The sequence below is a fragment of the Psittacula echo genome (assembly GCF_963264785.1).
Source record: "Psittacula echo genome assembly, chromosome: 1".
Lineage (NCBI taxonomy): Eukaryota > Metazoa > Chordata > Aves > Psittaciformes > Psittacidae > Psittacula > Psittacula echo.
The window spans coordinates 93,785,994-93,811,509 of NC_137735.1; the positions used below are offsets into that span (position 1 = coordinate 93,785,994).

The window sequence follows — 25,516 nt, forward strand, 5'->3', positions numbered from 1 at the left end:
ATGGTGTTTTTTGGCTACATGGTGTTCAGCATAGTGCTCGGGCTGCTGGCCGACAGGTATGGCCGCTGGAAGGTGAGTGTGTGCCATGGGGCACATGTCTTCTCCTGAGCCCCACAGGAGCCATGCATCCTGACAAGCCCATGATTTGATGACCCTCATTTTAACCCTTTTGCAGATTCTGCTGCTCTCATTCCTCTGGGGAGCCTATTTCTCCCTGCTGACCTCCTTTGCCCCGTCCTACATCTGGTTTGTGTTCCTGCGGGCCATGGTAGGAGGTGGTGTATCGGGCCATGCGCAAGGGTAAGGTTGTGCCTCATGCCTCATGGCACAGGCAGCCCCAAGCCAGCCTCCATAGGGAGGTTAATGAAGCCACCCGTGGGCCTGGAGGGGCTGAGTTCCTGGGTTTGCAGCAAGAAAGGCTCTTCAGTTCATTTTGGCTGATCCTGGCAGTGTGCCCTCTTTCCCTTGTGCTGAGCCTGATAAGCCATGGCTGTGCCGTGACCTGGGGGAGACAGTGGGGAAGGGGCCTCCATTGGGGCTGGAAGCGGAAAGGGGAGCAAATTCCCACATCTCCTTAAAACAAAATGCTGTTCTGTAATTTCACTGAATCCTGGTTGATCGACCTAAACTGCAGTTCCCAAGGACTCCCAAGCCCTGGAATAGAGGAGGCAGCTGGTTTACCTTAAGCCAGTTACAGAAGGATTATTAAACACATATAAAACCAATTAGGCAGGTAACAGATGAGCAAAGGCTGCTTCCTCCTAAAGAAGTCACAGCAATTCTGCTGAAGTAGCAAATTCTTCTTGAACTGATGTAAAACGTTTCCACTTACATGAAATTTTCTGCCCTGTTGGGGTGGGAAGGGGGGCACGGAGAGAGAGAGAAGAAATTCACAGGGTTGGCAACCAATGCACTAGGAGCCTGGGAAAGTAAATTGTTTTTTTCAGCTCTCTCAGGGAGAGCATCTTCCATGGTTCCTTGAAGCCTGGTTGCTGCCCAGGGAGAAAAGCCCCAAATCAGTTGTGTTGACCGAAAAACCCTTTGCCATGGGAAAGACAAGAGGGAGATAGGTGCTGCTGGAAGGGGAAGGCACCCTGCTCCTGGGTCCCACATCCGCTGAGCAATCAGCGCTGCCTCCTTCACAGGAGGGCCCCCATTCCCTGGCCATGAAGGCTGCTCATGAGCCTGTTGAGGATGGAGGGAAATTGCACAGATTGCACGTTTTATAAAACTCTTCAACAGCTGAGATAGAAGGAGCCAACATGGGTCTCTCACTACCGCTCTCTTTCCAGCCAAGGAAGTACAATTCCCACCTGTGAACTTGAGAGCTGCCTGTGAGAGCTCCTCCCCCAGGCGCTGTCCAACCATTTGATAAAAAGTGGAACAGGCTGTTTTCTGTAATGAAAAATAATGATTCACTAAAAATTATCAGTGTCTACAAACATGCTCTACGTCTGTGCTGACACCTTGGTCACCCCACAGGATCTTCCCATAGGTTTTCTCATGCACAGACTGAAGTGTTAACCTGCCTGTATCCTACAGCCATGGCTGTGGGAAAGGATTCATGGTGTGCATCTCCCTTGTGTGTAATTTGGTGCCTGAGTGGAAGGCGTATTAAACAGGGATCCGTCATCTTGGGGTGCTGCTCAGTGTTGAAAGTGGGATGGCAGTCTGTCTACAGGCAGCAACATCCAGGACTGACTGAGCTGAACTGGTACTTCATTAGTATAGGAATTCTCATTGTTGCTGTATTTCTGTATTTTTTCCCCCTTTTTCACTAGGCTTATCATAAAAACGGAATTTTTGCCCACCAAATACAGAGGATACATGTTGCCCTTATCTCAGGTAAGAGTGAGCACATTACTGTTCCTTCTAGCCCCAAGTCCCAGAAGATTTGTCCCGTCGCTGTTTGGAAGCTGGATCTCCAGGACATCAGCATTTCTCCCAGACTATTCACACTTGTCTGGGTCTGAGTCCCAGAGCGTGGCATCTGTGTTATTAAAAGCAGCTGCCTGAAGAAAAGAGGCACTAACATCAAGTAACTGGATGCTTCAACCACTGCATGGGGACTTTGAGTGATGGCTGGCACCATGGCTTTAACAGGGCCAGTGCTGATGGGCTGGTAGGCACTAGAGCCACCAGCACTGCTGGCTGCCTCCAGGCCTGAGCTCACCCCATCCTCTCTTTGGACCCCCACTGATAATAAGCAGTTAAAAAGGTGATGCCCCGATGAGGTCCTAATCTGTGCCTCTCCCTGTCCCTGCACATTGGACATTGTGCAGGATAGGGGTAACACAGATTCCCAGATTTGGCCCCAGACGTGCTGGGAGGGTTGTGCCCACTTGCTGGGCAAAGACCATAGCAAGCATGGCTTGGGTGGCTGCTTACGTCAGATTTCTGCAATGGGCACTTGCTGCATGTGCTAATGATCTGTGGAGCCCTCACTGAGCCCATGAGTCCATCTGACTATTGAACCAAAAGTGTTTGTATATGGTCTTGGTGGAAGGGATAATTTGCTTTTCATTACTGCCTGTTTGATCCCAGGGCTTCATTACGAAAGTGTCACCAGAACACAAGGTTTTATAAAAAGGAACAATGTTATTTCTCCCCAGAAATTTATTTCTGCCCACAGATTACTCATGACTTCTTGTGGCTCTTATGTGTTTGTTTGTGCTTTGCGTTGGCTGAACTCCCTTGGGTGGTCCCCTGGAAAGGGATGCGTCTCCTAATAGCAACAAGTGAACTTTGGGGAGGAGTGTACTTGCAGATCAGGGGGCCAGATTCTCCATTGGTATAACTTGGTATTGAGTCTCCTGGAGACCCATCAACTTCCAGCAGTGGAAATCTGGCCCACTTTTGCCTTTGGTGCTTGTAAATCTGCTGCATCCCTGCAGAGATTTAGACAAGAGGAAAATTCATGGGCATGAGCATTAGCAGAGCAGTGACTGGAAGGACAAAAGAAGTGGGTTTAAATACAACATAACAGCAAGTGATCTGTTTGCATCTGGAGCTAATTAAGACCATCTTCCACCATCCCTCGCCAAATCCTTGTCTTTCATTCCCTCCTTCCTTCAACCCAAGCTGAGCTCCTCATGGTTGGCATAGGATGGGTCAGTTTGAACTGCAGTGCTCCCCAGCACAGATCCCTACCTATCCATGGAACCAGACATGAAGGGAAGAAAACAAACAAATTGTTGCCATGTGTGCATGTTTTAACTCCCTCCTTTCCCTTGGAAAGGTGTTCTGGTTGGCAGGATCCATGTTAATCATTGGCCTGGCATCTGTGGTGAACCCAACCATTGGCTGGCGATGGCTGATCAGAATCGCCTCCATCCCCGGCATCCTTCTCATCCTGATGTTCAAGGTAGGAAAAGCTTCCCTCCCCGTTCCCTGCCACCAACCTGGCATCTCCCTAGGCACCAAGAGGCATTGCCCTGAACACCCCCAAACCTGGGGATGTCATAGAATCATAGAATAGTTTGGGTTGGAGGGGACCTTCAAAGGTCATCTGGTCCAACCCCCCTGAAATGAGCAGGGATGTCTTCAACTAGATCAGGTTGCTCAGAACCACATCCAGCCTGGCCTTCAATGTCTCCAGGGATGGTGCACCTACCACCTCTCTGGGAAACCTGCTCCAGTATTTTACCACCCTCACAGTGTCCTCCTTTGACCACTTCAGCCTTCTCACGTGGGGGACTTGGGAAGGTCCTGATGGTGTGGGGAGGCTGCAGATCAGATGCTGAGGAGATGTCACCCTGTGAGAGATGGCTTGACTTTGCTGCCCTCCTGTCGCCCTCCAGCACCCCAGGCTCTAGTGTCCATGGTGCCAGCAGTATCCAGGGACCATGCTGATGGGCACCATTGAGAGGAAGACAGGCTAGGAAGGGTATCAAAATCACAATACTTTCAGCCTAGTGCTGGCCACAGTGCACTCCCTTCAGTCTTTACATGTGTTAGTGCTGATGAATGAAACCTCAGTAAAGTGTTCACAGAGCAAATGGGTGTCCGGGTCAGCTGCAGCTTCCCCAGGTTTAATCAAGCTTCAGAAATGTCAGCCTCAGATATGGGGACAGTCTTACTTGTGGGGAGTGGTGCGGAAAATCCTTACTTGCAGTGCTCATGGGTGCTGCAGCTGTGGCTGGTGCAAGCTGTGAAGATGAGAAAGCCCTTTCTGCAGCTGAACAAATAGACAAGTCCATCTGGGGTGCTACCTGGGCAGTCACTGTGAATGTCCACTCATAAAACTTTGATGTTTGGTATTCCTGATATTTGCCATTAAAAAAAAATAAAAAAAATAAATAAAAGAGGGTACCAAAAGTTTTAGTCTAGAAGGAAAAATAAAGACACAGTCAGCATACATGCCCTTAGAAGAGAAGGAATCTTTAACTCCCACTTCAGTGATAGAGATGTAATTGTTTATAATTTAATAGAACCGTCATTTAATGAAAAGGCATCTTATTTTGGAAAGACCACAGGTGTGGGTGAATGCTGCAAATGCTAATGATGAGTTTGTTCCTAAATTTCATCCATGTCTTCCTTTTTTCTAATGGCCTTGCTGTGTCTTCTAAGACTTTTGCTTAAGTAAGTGATAAGTGCCTCATCGTGTTTTAGAATTACAATTAATGAGGGTTGTCTTTGTTAAATCTGTGTCTTTGGCTTCCACCTCTTGTGAGTGCCTGCCACAGTCAGCTCTGTAGCAGATCCCTAGGAAATGGACCAAGAAAAGGGTTTGTTGGGCAGAGTGAGCTGCCCACCATGAGGTATGGGGAGCTGGGACACACAGGGATGCGCCAGGGCATGGCTGGGGAGGAGCAGAGGCAAAAGGCTGCTCCAGCTGAGGTGGTGCCCTGTGCTAGCCTGGCCAGGCTCCTGGGCATGGCGGGAAGCTGTGAGTAGGGTTGTGTGGACAGAGAGGTGCAGAAAGGCTTTCTGACGCTGCTCTGCTTTCAGTTCATCCCGGAGTCGGCGCGGTACAACATATCCATGGGCAACGTGGCGGCTGCTTTGGCCACACTGCAGAGGATAGCCAAGATGAATGGGGCAGTGATGCCCGAGGGGGTGCTGAGGGAGCCTGCCAAGGTAAGCTGAGCCACTGCACTGCTTGGCCCCTCTGTCCAGGGCTGATGGGATCTGAGGATCAGGAAGGGAGCGGGATGGCCAGGCACGTTTCACTCTGCCTCTCTCCCCCTTCTTGCTTGGTTTGGTTCCAAACAGCTATTGAATGTGATGATGAAGATGTCATTTTTCTTTTGGAGAGGCAGCAATCTTGTCCCTCAAACTGGAATTGAATTTTCTGGGGTATTTTTTGCATTCTCTATCTTCACTCAGAAAAATATTGTGCTGAGAAAAGATCTGCTTCCTTTACTATACAGAGGGCTCTTGGCAAAGTATGTTCTCCCTTACTGCCCAGCCATCCCCCAGAATTGTCCCCTGTGCCATGAGACCTGGGACCTGCCCCTTGGGGTCCCTCCCGGGACTGTGGCTGCTCAGGGTCCCAGCCATGAGGTCAACCCATGTCTCTCAGAAGCTTCTCACAGCCCCTGTCTGGGCTTATCCACGGGGTCCCAGCACCCAGGTCCCTGAATGTGGAGCCACGGACCAGCAGAAGCGGGTCAAAGCAGGAGAGGCAATTTCACAGCTACCACTGTTTCCACCTGTAAGCAGCTGAGCACTCAGGAGTTGATTACTACTGGAACAAAATGCCCAGAAGCATGTGTGGATGTTGCAGGCAGAACAGGACAGGAGCTGGGAACCAGAATTTCTCCCCCAAGGCTGCTCTCCCTTACCCCCAGTCTAAGCAATGCTGACTCTGGGGTGTGAAGACTTATTCACGTGACTCCTTTGACCCCCAGGAGATGAAGATTGGACAAACCTATTGTCCAGGGCCTCAAAATTGTTATCCAGCTCTTTTTAAGTAAGTCCCTTTTCTGGACCTCTTTGCTGCTTATTCAATCCCACAGGCACCAAGCATTGTCCTTAGCAATTCATGCAAGATGGTGCTATTGTATTGGAATTAATTAGGATTAAAGCTTCCCTGTAGCTTAATTGAATTTATGTAATGGACCGGCCTTGGCTGTGGGAAGGGTTTTTGTTCGCTGTGCCCCCTCTCGGCCCTAACCAATGATGAGGAAAATAAAGGCAACCCAAACCATCCCTGGGAACTCTTGTCCCCTCAGCGGTGGGATGCTGGGGCAGCTGCCAGCTCCTGGGGAGCAGCAGGGCAGGCAGGGCCCCGCAGTGCCTGCTTGTGTCTCTGCTCACTGGCATTTCAGGCCTCCCAGCAAGACGTATGTGGCCACAGACTTGCTCCACGTGCAGAGCAGGGGACGCTGGGACCCTCTCCTCGGCACATGGGGCAACAGGAGCTGCCAGCATCAACTGGGGCACCCTCTAGCACCATGATGGTCATGCTGGGGCCAGGCTGCTGAGAGCTGGGGGGGTTCTGTGGGAGTCAGGGGTGCTCAGGGTGTTCTCTTCTGCTCCTCTCCATCCTTTGCAGCTCATCCTCCTGCGGACATCCTTTGGGAAGAGGGGTGTTCCTCTCTGAAGAGCTGACGGGGTGCTTTCAGTCCATCTGTCAGTCTGTCTGTGCATGAGCAGCTTGGGGTGAGGGCAGAGAGACCCTGGGGTTCCTGCTGCTCTCGCAGAACGCTCACCCTGTATAAAAGATGCCTTTTAAAAAACTTCCTATAATATTTCATAATATGTATTTCATAGTATATAATTCATAATATTTCATTATATTTCTCTCAAACGATTTACAGGAAAGGAGAGGAAGATTCAAGGACCTCATCCACCCCAAATACCTCAGAACCACTTTGCAGATATGGATCATATGGTAAAAAAGTCTTTTTTCTTTTTCTTCCTTTGTTTCTCTTGGTTATCAGCTCATTCTCTCAGCTGAATGTGCGCAGGGATCAGAAGCCTCCCCATGACTCTGCTGTTACAAGGCACCACTTCTGCCTTAGGAGGCAGCTGTAGATCCTTGCCAGCTGGAGGAGGGGTATGTGTGCATGGGTCCTGGTCTCAGACACCCTGTGTCAGTCAGTGTTAACATAAGCAGAAGAAGGCTGGACGTCCAGGGTGGTGCAGGGTGCTGTGAGCTGTGATGATCACAGGGCAGCTCAGGAGAGGTTGGGTGGGAGCCATAGGAGAAAGGCAGCAGCACGCACCCCCTGTGTGCCCGCGGCTGTGCTTCCCTTCTTCATGTGAACGTGTTCCTCCCAGGAGGAGGACAAATGCACCACCTTCCAGGCCAGCCAATCCATCAGTCCCTACAGGGCTTCAGCAGAAACTCATGAACTGTTACCAGTGCCACTGGCTGGGGAAAATTAAAATTGAAGATGGATGCATTTCATATGCAGTGCTCCCCGTCCTGTATGCAAGGGTCGCATATGTTTCCCTGACTTTGCTGTCTGGAATGGAAATGTATAAATAATGAGTCCATGGGAACTCATTGACCCAAACTGTTGCTAAGTCAGGCCTTGAATTTTTCATGTTCTCTCACCCTCCACTTGTATGTTATGAAATAATCCTTCTTTTTGTTTGTTAATCCTCCTTTCTCTCCTGGTCGCTGGCGTGTTCTCAGGTTTGCATTCCCACCCCCCGTGATCCCTAAGCATCCTTCGCCTCCCCAGGCAGCTCGTCTCCTAGCTCAGATTCTGCTGCTCATTTCTGGAACTGCCAGGGGGGTTAAAGAAGAGTGAAAATTACTTCTTGGCCTGCTTGTGCTTAGGTGTATGCTGAATTACTTGATAATGACACAGCCAGGCTGCCATCACCAGTGCTGTGCTCTTGACAGCCAGCCAGGGTGCAATGTGAGCCTCTCCAGCCACTTAATGAAAGCTCCTTTCAAAATCCCTGGGCAGGAAAGAGAAGAACAGCAAAACCCTGGACAGTTGCTTTGTGTGAGCTGCAGCATCAGGGCCTGATGTTGAGACTCCAGGGATTCCCGGGGAAGGGTGGTTTGGCAATGTCTCCACTTAGAGCCCTACATGAGGAAAGGGACCGCAGGGGCAAGCTCTCCCCTGGCCACCTGCTGCAAGCAAGGTGCAGCACTAATGGGAGAGCAAAGCAAGCGTGGTGGGTTGACTCTGGCTAGGCACATCAGAATAGGGCACCAAAACCTGCTGCATTTCATTTCCCTTACCTTCCTCATGGTTGCTGCCACTCACAGCAGCGTTCCTTCCCCACCCAGGCTTGGCATAGCTTTTGCTTACTACGGCGTCATCTTGGCCAGCGCCGAGTTACTGGAGCAGGACCTCGTCTGTGGCTCCGCAGCTTCACCGGTGCAGGACTCCGGCGATGACTCTGAGGAGAGCCGCAGCCCCTGCCACTGCCGCCTGTTCGGGCCCGCAGCCTACCAAACCATGATCATCAGCACTGCTGGAGAGATCGCATGTAACCTCCTCTCCCCTCCCTGACAGCTCCTTCTTACAGCCAGCCAACACCCACTGCACAGCGTGTAGCTGTGTGTGCACTTACTGATGGGCCAGGTGTTGCAATGTCCTCTGCATTGCTGGCAACTGGCACTTCAAACAAAGGTCTGGGACACAGGCCATGAGCTGGTGGCAAGGGGTAAGAGAGGGCATTGCTCCTTAGGCAAGCAGTTCAGCTTCTGATGATAGCACAGGTCCTTCCAACAGCAAAGTCCTTAGCAGTTAGTATGTACTGACAGTCTTGGTTAAAATTGCTCCCAACATACAATAACTGAGCGTGGGTTCCCAAATTCCCCATACACGTAGCTTTTGGAAAGTCATAAATAAACAAGGATTGCAAATAGTCAGATTGATGTAAATAAATGCATGGCATGAGTGTCCTACCTTCCAAGAGATGGCGGCCTCAGGAGCAGGTCCTGTGCTGAGCACTACAGTAAAGGACAGCTAAACTCCCAGCAAACCAAAATGCTTCCTGGTGCAGCCTTCCTGGGAGTGCCGGGGGATGGGAAGACATCCCAAAGGCACCCTTGAAAGAACCTGGCACTGTGTGTGTGTCTAGTATTGCAACATGCCTGGGACATCCACATGTTCCCTGGCTCATGTCTCAGCAACTGAGCTACAAAGTGAGTGGGTGTTGGATGCTGCAGGTACAGCCAGGCTAGGACCAGTCCAGTGATGCACTCAGGTGCCTGCCTGGCTCCCAGCTCATGGGGGGGTCACACTCTGTGCCTGTTTTTGGCTTGGCTGTGGCAAGAGGGAGCAAAACCACCCAGGCCTGTGGTGCTCACCCAGTGGATGCCTTCAGAGGAGGGAAATGTCAGAGAAGCACAGGCTCCATCCTCTGAGGGGAAGGACAGACAAAGAGGAGGTATGGGAGCAAATTACAGGGTTGGGGTATAGGAAGAGAATTACAGGGTTTGTGCATTTTACAGAGCGTTTGGCAGGCAGTGGGGATGCAGAGAGGTATTCTGAAGCACACTATATTAGGTTTATCAAGACACAGACAATCATCACAGTGAGGTTGTCTAACATTTTACAGTTTTCCTTTTTATATGCAGTAAATCCTTTGAACATTCTTGGCATCAATTTCCTCGGAAGACGACTGAGCCTGAGTATCACCATGGGATGTACGGCCCTATTCTTTCTTCTCCTTAATATCTGCACCTCCAGGTAGCCTGGATCAGCATGAGAGTCTTTTGGGGGGGCTTGCAATCCTGGGCAGAGGGCAGTATCCGTGGTAGTCTCAGGTCACTGGTTGGTCAGGCCAGTAATTCTTGTACATCTGCAAAAATCCCACTGACTGGATCCCTCCCTTTCCTGCAGCAGGACATGCTGTGGTGCAGCAGTGTGCAGGGGGGGGTCACTTGTATTATTGAGCCCACATGGCTTCCCCCAAGCATACAATAAGTTGTTTTCTACTAAATTCACATAAAATGATGTGAACAACATCAGCCAGAAGGTAGTCATATTTTTAATTTGCTTTTTCCTTTTTTTGGCAATGCTAGATCTACTTCCTCTAAGTTTTAGAATCAGGCACTTCACTAGGGGAAATCCAGCAAGAGCCAAGATGGACGAGGCATTGAGCAATCTGATCAAATGGAAGGTGTCCCTGCCCTTGGTAGAGGGTTGGAACTGGAAGAGCTTCAAGGTCCCTTTCAACCCAGACCCTTCTGTGATTCTATGTAATGCTGAAGGCACCAGCTGAGACACTATGGTCCTGTTCAGATGATTCCATCCAGGCTCTAACACTTGCCTAAAGGAAACTGAAGGAGCAGTAGCCCATTGTCTAACATGCCATGCCAATGGACAAAAGAAAGTTTATTCTTGTCAGCAATCAACTTTTCCGTATGCTTTTCCTCGTATTAAGCTATGAAAGCCTTAGCACAGTGCCTATGCTGGGTTGCGTCTCTGCTGCTCCCCTTTCAGTGCCTAACTCTTTGCTCCACATGGCTTTCTCTCCAGTGCAGGCATGACTGGGTTTCTCTTCATGCTGCGTGCCTTGGTTTCAGCCAACTTTAACACCATCTACATTTACACAGCAGAGGTGGGTGCTCCTGAAACTACTGTAATCATCTGCTCTGTTGTATGAAAGACCATTTGCCTATACCCAGGAATGTTGCCATATTTATCGACTAGTTAAGAGTCACCTTCCTTGTACTAAGTATGATCTGGCTTTCTTCTACTAAGTATCTCTGACTGATTTCATATGCAAGATCAGAGGAGGAATCAGAAAATTAGTTGAAGATGACAAGAGGACTTGGAAGAGGAATGCCCTACTGAGGCATCTGTTGGTCAGCTATTACAAAACGTTATTTTTGAGGATGTTGTGTACTACCATCTTCCAACCCCCACACTCTTTCCCTTCCTCAACCCCTGCAAAGTTAGAAAATAAGCTACTACTTAAAAATAACATTTTCCAGTACCTAAGGAGTAGTATGAGGTTATATATGCAATTTGTGTTCACTTAATGCAAATTGCTGTGTTCCATCTGCAAAGTTTCAGTCCTTCCGCGAGCTTGTCCTTTGCATAACCTCAGAGCCATTAGTTCTGTGGGTGAAGTATGCACTGGGGATTGTTGTTCTTTTTTTACACAGTTGAGTGCAGTTAAATGGTTTGCCATGCAGATTTTGACTCAAATGATAAAAAGCAAGCAGGAGTAGCTCCCTGCATTGGCCTGATATTTCTTTTATCTGTACAGTGTTTAGTTTAAGTTTCCACTGGGCTCTCATAAATACCAACATTTTGATAGTCCTGAATTGCATGTTGATGTAAAGACCATTGCTGCCGTGGCCATATCATAAGCCAATACTACTCACAATTCAATCAGTGATCAAAACCAAACTCAGAACTCCCATTTCTGGCCACATGCCTGGACTCCTCCTGACTTACCTTACTTCCATTGGCTTGGCCTAGTAAAGCATTTTTACAAAGGCTTGCATGAGTATACTTGCTAAAATCTATTGATAGTAGCAGGACTTTACTTAAAGTAAAACAAAATACATGCTTAAGTGTTTTACTAGCACAGGTGTTTGGAAGATGTGAAAAAGAAAATACACAAAGCACATTCTTCTAAGCCTGGAAGTTTCTTACTGGCATCTGTTTTAATTTTTCCTCCTTCTAAACAGAAGTGCTGTTGATACAAATAAATAGGCAATCTCAAAGACTGCAGGCAATATCCTTTCTGCTTTCCAGATACAGAGCCTGACAATATAAATTGAATTCTTCTCTTAGCATCCAGCCTAACCTCTATAACTTTGGTGTAGGCTCCCCTGCACAGCTGGGAAAAAGGTGGTAGTAGTGGCAAGCAAAGAGCAGGGGAATTGCATCCAGCTTTGATTGACTTGCCCTACAGCTTTCCATTGGGCATAAAATGGCAGATTTGTAATGGCACAAATGAGACCCAAAGGAGCCTTTATTTCTTTTCATATTTTATCCCACTAGCTGCCCTTAATAAGATGAAATTAAAAAGTAAAAATAAGGACACATATCACAGATCATTGTTGCACTAAAATCTGATTTCCTTCTGGCCTGTTTTAGGTTTATCCCACGACAATGCGGGCCCTGGGGATGGGAACAAGTGGGTCACTGTGCCGTGTTGGAGCTATGGTGGCCCCATTTATATCGCAAGTAAGAGAACACTTGGTAATGTTGGTAAACATAGTGCCAATCACTGCTATCAAATATACAAAGAGATGTCCCTGAAGTTCACACGCACACACACACAGAGAAAAGGTGGATGCAATCAGTTCTCTGCTCCCAACTCTGCATACAGAGTACTTATGAAGTCTTTGCCAGATGTAGCTCTGCATAAATCTCATCCCAGAGCTTAGCTTGCTATTATTTATTACTTTCTGAAAGCACTTAAAGATTCATAAGACATTGTTTTCCTTATCATCACGTCTTTCAGGTGCTTCCAAACCTTCGCCCACTCTTTTAATTCCTAACTGCTAGCCCCCCATACCACTGAGCTGATGTTTGAACTGGTTTTTGCCTGCAGGTTCTTATGAATGCTTCTTTCCTTGGGGCCCTGTGTCTTTTCTCATCTGTGTGCATCGTCTGTGCAATCTCTGCGCTCACACTGCCCATCGAGACCAAAGGCAGAGCACTGCAGGTTTGTATTACCACTCCAGGAGCTCCTGCTAAATGCTATTCTAAATGCTCTTTAGAAACTAGTAGATTATGATTCAGCTGGAATCCAAACCAAACTCTCCTGGGGATTAATAAGCCAAAGAAAGGCCTGACTGGCAAGCACAGACCGTGCTGTGGCAGCAGCTTAAAGCACTGTCACCCCATTTGCCTAAAGCTCATTTCTCATAAAAGAACAAACCAGCATGCCGCCCCTAGTCCCAGCTACCTCATGCAAGCATGTTAGCTTCAGCTAGTGCAAGCCTCTCTTTGCTAGTACCTTTCCAGCCCTGACTTGAAGTTGCTGCTTCACAGGCACATATTCTGGGCTGCTGGTACTGCAGGAAGAAAGGACAGCAGGCACATATAACACCTTCAACTACTAAAGCCGTTTCTTTGCAAATTCAAGTCAAAACACCCAACTGTATCAGTATGTTACCCAAGCCCTTGTTGCTAGTATTTCCTATAAAACACTCAGTCAAAACACACAAGATTATGGGGAAAGTTTAAATTCAGACAGCCTCCCTTGCACAAGTTTCATTAGTTTAATTACAGGAGGTGGTGAGCAGTTGTGCGATTCTAGTCAATTCAGCTACACCAGCATGGACATTTTCACATCTTGCATGCAGCATGCCCCCACCACGCTGCCTGTTATTCTGCAGTCTTACCTGTACAAACCAGAAGACCATGGGCTAAATAATCCATGTTCTTCAGTGGCTTAGAGCGAAACAGATGTTTGAACAAACTGGTTTTATGTGGGCTTCAGAACTACACTTTTGAAAAGCCAGACATACAAACACACACATATTACGTATATGCATGTACTTAACTTCACTGGGTCTTATCTAAGGTTTTCTCACTGGGACCTTGGGGTTTTCAGAAAAACAACATATTAATCATTGCCTGCTTCTTTAAATGGTTATCTTTTAGAAATGCTTGTTTTCTATGTTTTTATGCCATTTAAAATATTTATATGATACTCTGTAAAAGATATGGGGGGGGGAAAAATCAGAGCTTAAGTAAGGAAGTGGACAAAGCAACTTAATCTTCCCTTGTGGGTGAAATTCAACCCCATGCACAGAGGCCAGAGAGCCACTTAGGCTTTCAAATGGTTGGATTTACAACAATTACTAAGCAAAACACTTCATTAAAACTGCTTTAGACATTAAAGGAAAGCTTTGATTCAACTACAGTTGAATGAACTTTGGCTAACAGTGGTCAAGATAAATGGGAGTGTAACGATTCCTTAACAGGATCCCCCCTTTTCCTGCAGACTTAGCTCAATGGCATTATTATCCTCCTTGCTACAAATAAGGGTTATAAGCTCCAGCTGCTGGCCTTTACATGCACAAGTCAAAAGGATGGAATAATAAAAACCTACAGAATTAGTTGTGTACTCTGGGAAGTTGCCATTAGATCTTAAATTGAACTTGCTAGCTCTCATCTCAGGGTCATTTCAGAGATTATGTTTTGTGTACATAGTCCTTCAGGGATTGCTGAATCATGACTATTGAACATGCTGTCCAAGGGCCTCACACAATAGACCATCCAACTCATACAAGAATTCAAACACATTATGTAAAAGCTCTGTTAACATGGAAGCAGTTCTTCCCTGTGAGGGTGGTGAGGCCCTGGCACAGGTTGCCCAGAGAAGCTGTTGCTGCCCCTTCCCTGGCAGTGTTCAAGGACAGGTTGGATGGGGCTTGGAGCAGCCTGGTCTAGGGGAAGGTGTCCCTGCCCATGGCAGGGGGTTGGAACTGGGTATCTTAAGGTCCTTTCCAAACCAAACCATTCTACGTTAATATTTAGACCTAATACTCCAGACAATATATGTGTTCCTTCATTTACAGCTAGTTTAAGCAACAAAATAAAGATTATGTAAATAACTTTTTGTGAAATCTAGAAAATGACATTTAAAAAGTGTATTTACTTATCAGTCCTCTCTCAAAGCAGGCATGGGGCAACACCATTTGGGCAGATCCAAATGCACATTATTTTCCCCTGTATTCATATTTCTGTTGGTTTTCATGTGCATTTTATTAATTTTATGTTTTTTTTTTCTTTCCCCTTTTTAGCAAGTAAAATGAAAGCAAGTGTTTGATGTTGGATTAGGTTGGAAAGAAAAATAAACCTTTGGAATCTGTCATTTCCTGGCAGCTGCATTTGATGTTGATTACTTCTCCATACCATTTCCATTATTAAAAAATGCAACTGAACAGTGCAAGAGCTATGAATTGTATAGACAAATGGCAAACTTCTCAAGGACAATCCCTTTCTTATGATTCAATAAATAGATGCTTTGTACCTGTCCCGTGAAGTGAAATGAAGACTCTTTACTACCAATACTATTAGTAGTGACATTACACACACCTCAAGCAAAAAAAAATCCCAATCCCAAACCAACCAACCAAACCACCCCCCAGAAAAAAAGGAAAACAGCCACTATTCAGTGGACTGAGGCAGAGGGGGGAAAATACATTAAAGTAGATACAGTCTTTGCCATAGCAGCTTGAAAGAATGTAGTACTTCAAAAATAAAATTGCCTTCCTCAACTATTTGTGCCTATACCACCTGCGTTAAAGTAGCTAAATTTAACATCTCAAAAACCTCACTGCAAAGACAATTTCTGAGGATTCTTAGGGTGACATTCAGGAGCATGAAATGAAGGTTCAGTCAGATTTTTTCCAGTGGATTAAACAAGACAGTTTCAAACAGTTTACAGCAGACAGATAAGCAACTGTACTGCAGGACTACGTATATGCTCTTCTCCTCCGTATCTTGCACTGGGAGAAAAACTTGAGTGTGAAGCTGTAAAGGTGTCTAACTTCACCTCTAAACGCAACAAGCCACCTAATAAATCTGTGCTTACAACTTATGGTCCAGAGAAACATGCAGCACCTTTCTCTGGAAGCACTGTTAAACTTCATGACAAGGTATGTAGGATTTCCAGGCATTGCCAGATCTTTAAGACATCAAATGTTGCAGTGGCAGTGCCTCTTGTTTCTTAAGTCTGTGCTACTGCAGCGTGCACTGATCACATCTGTTCTGTTAGAATGGTCTTCCTGTTCTGCTCCTTCACCTCTGTTCTTTTTTTGGTACTGTTGTGATGCTAAAATTCCTGCTGCAAACAACTCATTTCAGGTAATAAAAACTTGCTACAGAAAACCACAACCAAACCAGAGAAATAAAACAACAACAAAAAGAGAAGGAAAAAGAGAAAATGAATGGTTCCTCTGGGCAACTTAAAAATCAACCAATTTCAAAAGCTACATCAAAGGCTGCTGCAAACACAACCAAGTGTTCTTTACTTGGAGTCCACTACATTTAAGCATGCAGTGCCACCCTACGACAAAGGCAGGTGGACAGTATCTCACCAAGCCTTTTTCTGAGTGCATATGTACACAGCAGGGAGGCACAAGCAGCACTTTTATCTAGTCTCCTCAATGATCTATGCACAGCACCACATCAGTGCTACGTAGCAAATCAGAAGCAGGCTTGTGTACACTCAGATGTCTTCACAAGTCCATCTGCAAAATTCTAGCACACCAGAGCTCAATTAATCCAAAGGACTGCCTGCACCCACAACAACGCAGTTTCCATTTAAGGTGACTGATTAAGAATATAAACCACTAGCTGGAGCAACAAGAGACAAGTACTTCTCTAACTCTGCAATCCCTGAGGGCAGAAACAACCATCTATATTGTTGTCAGTGCTTCTGGAAAGTAGACAGAACTGGAAAAGGTCATTTGTCCTCACCTATTGGTGATTTTAACAGGGACAGATGAAGGGTCAAAGAGCCGTATCTTCCTTTTTTTTTTTGTCTACCTCTTCAAACTTTGTACTTCCAAGTGAATAATGGTGCTCGTTGCATTCTAATGACATTTAGAAATTTGGAAAAACAAGAACTTGTGGACAGAAAGGCTGTCCTTGCCCCCCCATTCTAAACATACACAAAGACTGGCTTTTACTTGCAAGCAAACAATTTTCTCCTCAAAACTTTGTTGTCAACTCCATTAAACAGAAATACATCAAAACTTGATTAAACAAAAATAATACAGGAATACTACTGTTTCTTGCTGGTGGTGAGAAAAATGGCGCAAACCAAAGTACTGTCCTTTACTTCCTCCATTAAAAACTCTCAAACAAATTCCTTTTTTTTCTTTTCTTTTTCTTTTTTTTTGAAGTTATTTTTAATACGCTCTCCCTTATATTTTAAAATTACCAATAACTTCTTTGGGAGTAACTACACTTCCATTGTACGAGTCAGTATTGCAGGACAATATTACACCATCTGTTCTCATGGCTTGTGTTAAATACAGTACAAAGAAATCAAATTATGGCCAGCCACATGCCTTTGGTAAAATTAAAAGTCTGGTGAGATCACATTTTCTTCAAACTCAGAAAGCCACATGTTGAACCCATGTAATGTTTTGAAGTTCAGTTCTATACAAACTTCTTTTCTTTGTCAAAGTAAAGTTAAACAGCTGTCATGCCACGCAAATGGCAATTTCTGTGCTGCTCCAGAAGTACGACGAAAGCTTAGAACTTCAGAGAAGCTTTCCATGTGCCTTGATCACCATTAGACTTGTGTTTCAGACAAGGAGTAGAAAGTCTAGTGAATACCCACAAACCTACAAGTCAAAGCAGTTATGACTTTTCCCCTTTTCACAATTAATAGTGATAAATACCCTTAGTTTTTAAAAAAGTCCCATAGCAACACATGCAGCTCATTTGAGCGACTGACGGTCTTCTCCTTTGAGGCGTTTTTTCCGGGGCTGTACAATGTCATCATCTGAGTCACCAGTAAGCTCTGGATTATCTTTTTCACTCTGGCAGTTGGGTTGTACGGGGAACTTTCTCTCAGGATAAAGGTTCCTTAGAAGATCTTCAAAGTACGCTTCAAGTTTCATGCCAGCGTCAGCCACTTCTGAATCGGGCTGTTGGGTGAATTAACAACATCAGTGCATCACAAAATAGGTTTATACTCGGATCACATTTGGTCTTTCAGGTACTCTTACGAACTACACCCAAAAGCCCAATCAGCAGCAAGAATGACACCTGTGGAACGCTTGGTCCCAAAGACCACAAGCCTGCAAACCAGAGGGTGAGGACAGATCTTTTGGCCAACACCTCTAATGACTTTTTTCACTGATGGATTATCACAGAAGCCAATTGCAAACGCCATATTCCCATCCTGAAAGCTATATAAAGAGAATCTAAAAACTCTTAGATCCTTACTAGAAAATAAATAAAGAGGAAAGTCAGGTTATGCTGTGAAATACATAGGTATGCCTTCAGGATGTTAAATTGCTTTGGAACATCCGATCCAGTCATTATCTGCATTCCTTTTTCACCATGTGTTCCCTTATGCACAGTGAGGGTAATAACAATCACTAAACATGCAACTACATATATAAGGGTGAGTACAGACCTCCCAGAATGAAAAACCCACTGAATTCAATATTTGAGGCAAGGAGGATTAAACCAATTTTTAAAAATCAAATGGCCACCATTAATCTTTATGATAAATAATTATCCTCTTCTTTACCTGCTATCCTGCCATCCAGCTAGCATGTCTGTTACAATACTCCTTCCTTCTGTGGAAATATCTCCACTGCATAGTGATCTAGCACTCCAGCAGTTTCAAATGTGATGTTTTCACTGCAGTCTCACCATCAAACTAAGTTTAATACAATTAATTCTTAAGCTGTAAGTTCTACCCCCACTACAGTTTTCCTAAAAGCAACTACACCTACAAAACCAGATAAAGTATCTACTTTTCTAACCTCATTAAATTCAGCACAGTTTTGGAAAATCAGTCTGAAATCAGCCACAAAATCTTCTGGCTTTGTGTAGAATGAATTGGTCACTTCAAGTCTTTTCTTGATGGTTGACAAGTCCATAGGCTTTTTGATTATTTTGTAGTAATCGGGAACCTAAATGGAGAAAAATAGAATTTACTGAACGCAGTCATGTTCATTACTTACTGTTTTATAAACCTTTGCCTCTGAGGGAGAGAGCAAGATTTAGTCTCATCTTCAAATTACAATTCTAAGATGTACGAATTGTACCTTTAACGTATATGCATACAGTGTCTGGATTAACAGTGATGTAGGCTAGTTTTGTTGCCTAAATATACTCCTGCCTATTTTAAAATAAAAGAAAACCAAATAAGCCCCCACCTACATTGATTATACACAACAGAGGAAGCAATTTGGACATTATTTTTGGATGTAGTCAAATGAGCCATCTATAAGTTTCACTCTCAAGACCATCATATGGTAACTTTGGCAACCCACTCAAATGGAGATGGTACATGGGCTGCTTAAAATGAATTTTTTGAATGCATTATGAATTAACGCATTCAAAAATAAATATTAATGAAATATGTCCTTGGAAATGGTGGCAAATTTCAGAGATATATCGATGATTTTGGCACTCAAACTGTGGGTGTAGGTATTAAAATTTATTCTTTCTTTAGAAATAATTAGAAATTATAAGATGGGCTATGAAAGCCAATTATAATGGTTTTATACATTTTTCCTAAGTCAATTCACATTTTAAGAGAGAGAGATTAATATTTTAATGTTATAATACCTGAATTTACTATTTCATGACCATTATATGAATTAATCTCTTGTGTCATTTCTTATTATTAAACTCTGCTGAATGTTCTCCAAAAGAAAAATTCTTATTCAAATGGAATAAAAAGGGTGCATAGGAGCATATTACTTATTGATGAATTCTTTTCCCATTGACTTGCCTTGAAGAACATAAAAGAGGTATGTTTCACCTGATCATGCTGGTAACTCTTCTGGGCACCCTTGGATTTCCAATATACCCAGGTATTGTTTATCATCTTAACCTAATACATTTCAAGCTAATAATAAAGAAATTCAGTATCATATTAGTCTTATGGAGTATCCTAATTCTCAAAATCAAGTAAATTGGAAAAAAAAAAATAAAGAAACCCAAAACCAAACAACATATTCCAATTCCCCTTTTCAGTGATATCACTCAGCACTGCGAAATCAGCTCAGAACTTACTTTTTCTGTCTACATTTGAACTATTAAGTAAAATCATTTCTTGAGGAATTTTACTAGTAAATCACCTTCCAACCCAGTGCTTCAACTTTTAACTGTGCTTCAGACAGTATTAATAAAACTAAACACATTTAATACACTCAATGTCTGGGAAACGACTGCTGATAATGATAAGACATAAAAATGCCATTAGAAACATGCCAATTATGCTGCTTAACATAAAATGGAAAGAAGCAAGGTGCATACTGTGGGAGAAACTGGATCTTGAAAAGCAAGACTCATTTCATGACAGTAGAGATACAGCAGCAGTCTTTCACACTTCTGTGACAAGAAAAATAGAAACACAAGTAATTAGAGAACCCTGCATGATTTGTTCTAAAATAACAGGCTACAGAAAATACAAAACACATGCTCTGTACTCCCTCAGACCTAAATGGAAAAGTGAGCACAGAAATTGCATTTGGAAGCAAGATTAACTACAGTATTCCTTCTTGGCAATAGTTACATCCTTATCAACTCTCAAATGCATGCTATGGAATCTCATACAGTTACTAGCAGTGTTATTCAGCATTTGCTGAGCCCAGCAGACATTCAAGAGAATAAATAAAAGCATGCATGGCTCTTAGTGCTTTACAAATATTCAGAGACAGCTATAATGTTTTTCCTGGTCTGAGTAGAACTGCTCTGTAACTGCAAAGCCTACAGAGCTTTTGTTAGCAGTGGGAAGGAATCTCTTTCATTTGCGAATCCAAACATATTTAACTGGATCTTAATCCTCAAGATTCTTAAAATAGTTTTGTGATTTTATGCTTGCTGGTCTTTTATCAGAATGTTTACAGTTAAGTTTATAACTTACATTTTTATAATTTACATTTACGACAAAACACAGATGGAGCTAGCTTTTTTTTCCTTTTAGACAGCAGCACATGTAAATAATGGTAGGTAGACAAAGGCCCCAAATAAACTACCAATTTCAGTGTACTTGCCAACTGAAAGCAAGTAAAACACTGCTGAAAGTTTTCAATAGAAATTTTATGTAAGCATGCTCACAAAGTGCTTTAAAGACTAAAACCATCAGTTGATAACATCAGCCTATGCCAAATTTGGAAAGCACAAGAAAAAATTCTCAGTGCAAAGTCACTACATTCAAGAGCTCTGTCAGAAACACCACTTGGGAATTCCTAGAACACATTCCCACTTCAGAGCACCAGATCATAACCACTCCTCAGACATTCATGTGTTTTTCAGCGTGTTTACATGAAGGCTGCTATAATCGCAGAGCTTATTTTAAGAAGTTAATTCTCCTTTCTTACCATCACTTTCGAAAAGATGAATGCATTTCAGAATACAAGCAGCAGCAAGACAGTACTCATTTTATCCTTACCCTGCGGTCTATTGGCGCCAAACCCACAGTGTCTTCCAGTTTTCTTTTTTCAGAGCTGTGAGCAGGTTTATCACAGTCATATTCAACTTCTGGCTTGGACAAATCCCGACAGAATGTGCAGATCCACTCTCCACTAAAAACAAGACAGACACATTGATCTCAAAGACTATAGCACACTCCTAACAAAAGGCTTTCCATATATTTCTGCATTAAGTTCCTCATCTGCAGGGTAAAAAGGCTGCTGGTAAAAATGCTTTATTAGAACTTTGTTTGCTTTTTAATGGCACTGGTGTCATTAAAGGTGTCATAACAGAAAAATGGTTTGTCATAGTAGACAAACTGTCTACCTTTGTTGGTACTGAAATATTTCACTTGAGCTCACAATATTCAAGCAAAGCATTTTTGTTGCCTAACTACAGATACTGAAGGAATCGTATAGGCCAAACAGAAGGAAAAAGCATTATATTGTGAGAACTATACATTATTTCTACAAGCTTGATCTACAATGCATTACTACTCTATATAGATTGCCCTAGACAAGACTTTTTGGAAAACTAGGAATTCTTCACTCCCTAAAACTTTCACATGTTCCTGATTTTATCAGTTGGTCTAGGAAAAACCAATAGTTTAAATGACAACATAAGATTTGGACAAAATTTGCTCCGCAAGATACGTTAACTGATTCTGTAACACAATTTCTGAACCTCAAAGTGTGGAAAAACTTATGAAAGCTCTGTTTTCGATGTATTTCTCCATAAATGAGGAAACTTGCATGCTTGCAGATAACCACAAGAGGGCTGAATTGTACTTCTTATAGTAGAATTCAGCAATAACCAGTTTAGAGCTCTGTGTGTTAGTTACTCAGGGGTACGTTATAATACGGGAAATAGTTTCTGCAGCACCTTTTAATTAATTACAATAGTAAGGTAGGGGACTTTCCAAGTTAAAAGAAAAAATCTTACTGGTTTTTATTCAGAGTAATCAAAAAATTTCCACCATCTGCTAGTTTTAGCACGCATTAGTGAGCAATGGGCATCTTACCTCAAAGAGACTTTTACCTTCTACTGTCTTAACTGGATGGAGTTATTTATATGACAGCGTCACCTCTGTGCCTGGACTAGCATCTCAGAAATGTGGTAGATATACAAAAATTGATATAGATCATGACTAAAAGATCTTTTGATACAAGAAAACAAGAAACATGAAAGATGGCAGAATGATGTGTTTAAATATTTGAGAATCAGAAAATCGTGGTGAGTCGGAGTGAAGGAACAAAGATGCAGTGACCTTGTGCATCTATAAGAACAGTGACAGGACAAGGGGTAATAATGGTTTTAAATTAAAGGAACGTAGATTCAGACTAGATGCAAGTAAGAAATTTTTTATGGTGAAGGTGGTGAAGCACTGGAACAGGTTGCAGAGGTGCTCAATGTTCTATCCCTGGAAACATTCAAGGCCAGGTTGGTCAGGATTTTGAGCAACCTGATCTAATTGAAGATGTCCTTGCTCATTGCAGGGGGTTGGATAAGATGACCTTTAAAGGTCTCTTCCAATCCAAACCATTCTGTAATTCTATGGTTCTATGAAATTGTTCTATCCACCTGAAGCAAGAACAAAAGGCAATCATGAAAGAAGTAGAGTGACACTGCTGACATAATAATAAAGGAATTATTTTGCGTGTTTGAAGGAACTAATGCTAAGAGACAAAAGTTTGTTAAGTAGAATGTTACAGTTGAAAACAAAACAAACCCCACAAAGATGAGAACAAAACCCTGATACATCTAAAGCTAACTTAAGCTAACCCTGGTTCTGAAGTCTAGGAACAAAGTGTACTTGTACCAATATGCACATTTAGAGATCTAAACGGGTGTCAGAAAAGTTGATTTTGTTTCCCTTTCCCCCAGATATCATCATCTCAGTTCCCACACAATGATCCAGTAAAAAGAGAAATTTTAAAGACTTATTTTTGAAGCTTTAATTTTCATAGAAACAAAGCCTTGTAAATACATTTTTTCCTGCCTGCTTGAAGATTTCTGTTTTCTTGTCAGGCACAAATGTTTATTAGTGTAAGTGCTTACTGTAACTTTGCTAGGTTTTGCTTATGGCACAAAGCTGTAAGGTAGCATCATTTTACTAAAACAAACAAAACCCAAGCAAAAAACCCAAACTGTAATTTGAAGGTTCAAAAAGTAGGGAACATTTTCATGTGCCATTTCAACTGACATTTAAAGGAGCAGATACGCTTGCAAAAGTATGCTTGCTCAGAGTAGCACAGAGATGATCAAAACCTAAGTTGCTATCCAAATGTTTTACACCAGCAAACTGTGCTGATATTTAATAATGAAACCTAATATTTATAAAAGCATTAAACAATGAGCATGTTATGACAGATGTTTTTATCCTTTAATACTAATAAGCTTATTGCATGGCATTTCCAAGTTGGAACATTGCAAAATGTCATTTATTTTCATCAAAGGCACTAATTCCAGAAGCAAATGCCAGTAATGCTTATAAGAACAACCTATTTAAGACTGTATTTCGAAACTCAAGAAACTGAGTAGTTATTTTGTAACAGCCAATCAAGAAAGCCTGCTGCTTGTTTCAACATTGACCGAGATACTACTAGATGCCAGTCACTACATCCTATGCTTGGAGTGCAGCCATGTTTAGCACTATAGTAAATAATATATTTAATATTACATTGGCTTAAGATTTTTCGTTTTTTATTGTTATTAAAGAAATGTAAATCTTTTCCATCACCCTTAAAACATCTACGATGGATTGGCAATTCTGTGGCCTAGTCTTAACAATAGATGCCCTAGATGTTAAGTGATGCTGCTTAACTGTAAAATAAGTGAAGAATTTTGTTACAGATTTTGCAGACACAAGAAAGTTAAACTGAAGTTTCAATGTAATTTCCAATTTTCACCAGTTAATAAAACTTCTGGATTCAAGACTTCAAAAACACCACTGCTTCCTTTGAGGCTGAAACTTCTTGTACTGGATTTCACAATACAAATTTTGTGTTTTTTAATACAAGTTTATATGGAATGGAAGGGGTCATAGTTACCTTGGAAAGCTCATTAACGTAGGGACATGACAAGACAGATGGAATACTTTGGGACATTTCTCACAGCAAAGGAGCTCCCCTCCATTTTGACATACTGCACACCAATCTTCATTGGGATCATCCTCTTTTCTGCCCTCCCCTGTGTGAGAGGGGCCTATCCATCCTGTCTTTCCACTGGACGAGTTCTCCTGCAGTATTCCTGGTTGATCGTCTGTACTGTCTGGTGCATCTGTTCTTAAAACAGCTTCATCAGAAGCGGCATTATTATTGCTATCTAACAGCAATGAAGTAAGTATGCTTCTTGAAAAGTTGGTCTGTAAGAAGACACAGAAGCCAAATTATAGTATTTATGTGAATTTACATGACCTTACAAGTAAACTGTCCGTAATAACAAATTTATACACAAGCAGCCAATGCAACTTGCAATATACATCCAAAAGTTACTACTGCAGTATAACATCAAGCAACTAAATGTGAGAAATTCAGTACAAAAGGCTATTTACTGCTCCACTAATAAACATCTGATCTTTGATGCCCGAGAAGTCTAGCAACCTTATATATATATATATATATATATATATATATAAGTGTACTATGTATTAGAAACACTTCCTAGCACATAAGAATTTGTTGTTTGCAAGCTATTTCCTACTTTCCCAGGTTTTCAATGGATAAAAGCACTCTGATCACACCAGTTAATTGAACTGGCAGTAAAGCTAGTCTGATTTTGAATTTTACCTCTTCGTTTTATTTAGCTTTTTAGTTTTCCCCTTCACAAGTCCCCAACAGAATATTAGTAAGTTATTTTATTCCCCAGAAATGCAAAACACCCTCCAAAGAGAAAGGAGATCTTTATAACTGCTAATATTACATTCTGAGGCCGGGATTCCTCCTCTGTTTCTTGCTTCACTATAACAATTGGGAAATCAAAGTTCTCATTTGATGCACTTGACTCCTGTTTAATTCTGATTGGCTCCAACATAACAACTGGGACTTTGTGCGTAGAATCAGCTCCTGGTGGTCTGCTGGAGGAGCCAGAACTGTAAATGACAGAATAAAGCAGTAAAAAAGAGGAAATTAAGAGTCAAAACTAGACACCTTTGGTACACTCATGGTTTCTGAGACCTCAGGATGCTAAACCATTTTGCTTCTTTGACTCTTGAGCACTATAGTATTACTTTTACATAACAGCACATCCAAGTTTCTTCCCTTTAATGTACATGGAAAACGCTTTACAAAAAGGGAAAATTTTAGGGGTGCAGTTCCAAAACTGGAAAACTACTCATGGTTTGACTTCCCATTAGCACAAGATTTGCAAATAATCTGTTTCTTTAAGGTTATACATAAAAAAACCCCACTGCCACTGAGTATCATCCCACTTTGGAGGGGATGCAGCACATTTTGAGAAAGGCTAGTGTTTCTCCAGAGCTGAATTGATCATTGTAAACCACTCAA

General features: G+C 42.9%; 2 protein-coding genes across 4 annotated transcripts in view; one reads left to right on the plus strand and one right to left on the minus strand.

Moving 5' to 3' along the window:
- On the plus strand, positions 1-12,636 carry SVOPL (SVOP like; the record flags this gene model as incomplete). Its single annotated transcript, XM_080613889.1, has 11 exons — positions 1-72; positions 176-300; positions 1,782-1,845; positions 3,239-3,364; positions 4,951-5,079; positions 6,765-6,838; positions 8,198-8,400; positions 9,497-9,608; positions 10,401-10,482; positions 11,976-12,065; positions 12,436-12,636. 11 exons carry the CDS (start codon positions 1-3, stop codon positions 12,619-12,621), a joined length of 1,263 nt encoding a protein of 420 aa, XP_080470015.1. The 3' UTR covers positions 12,622-12,636.
- A 3,355-nt stretch (positions 12,637-15,991) lies between these two features.
- Positions 15,992-25,516, minus strand: part of TRIM24 (tripartite motif containing 24) — a 69,348-nt gene continuing 59,823 nt past the window's right edge. The window contains exons 14-19 of one of the 3 annotated variants that reach the window (XM_080613860.1): positions 24,933-25,101; positions 24,062-24,375; positions 20,992-21,124; positions 19,854-19,928; positions 18,350-18,499; positions 15,992-17,500 (exon numbers count right to left, since the gene is read on the minus strand). In XM_080613860.1, coding sequence (XP_080469986.1) covers positions 17,291-17,500; positions 18,350-18,499; positions 19,854-19,928; positions 20,992-21,124; positions 24,062-24,375; positions 24,933-25,101 — 1,051 coding nt within the window. In that variant the 3' untranslated portion in view covers positions 15,992-17,290. The remainder of the gene's footprint in view (positions 17,501-18,349; positions 18,500-19,853; positions 19,929-20,991; positions 21,125-24,061; positions 24,376-24,932; positions 25,102-25,516) is intronic. The other 2 variants (XM_080613862.1, XM_080613861.1) reach the window with 2 other exon arrangements.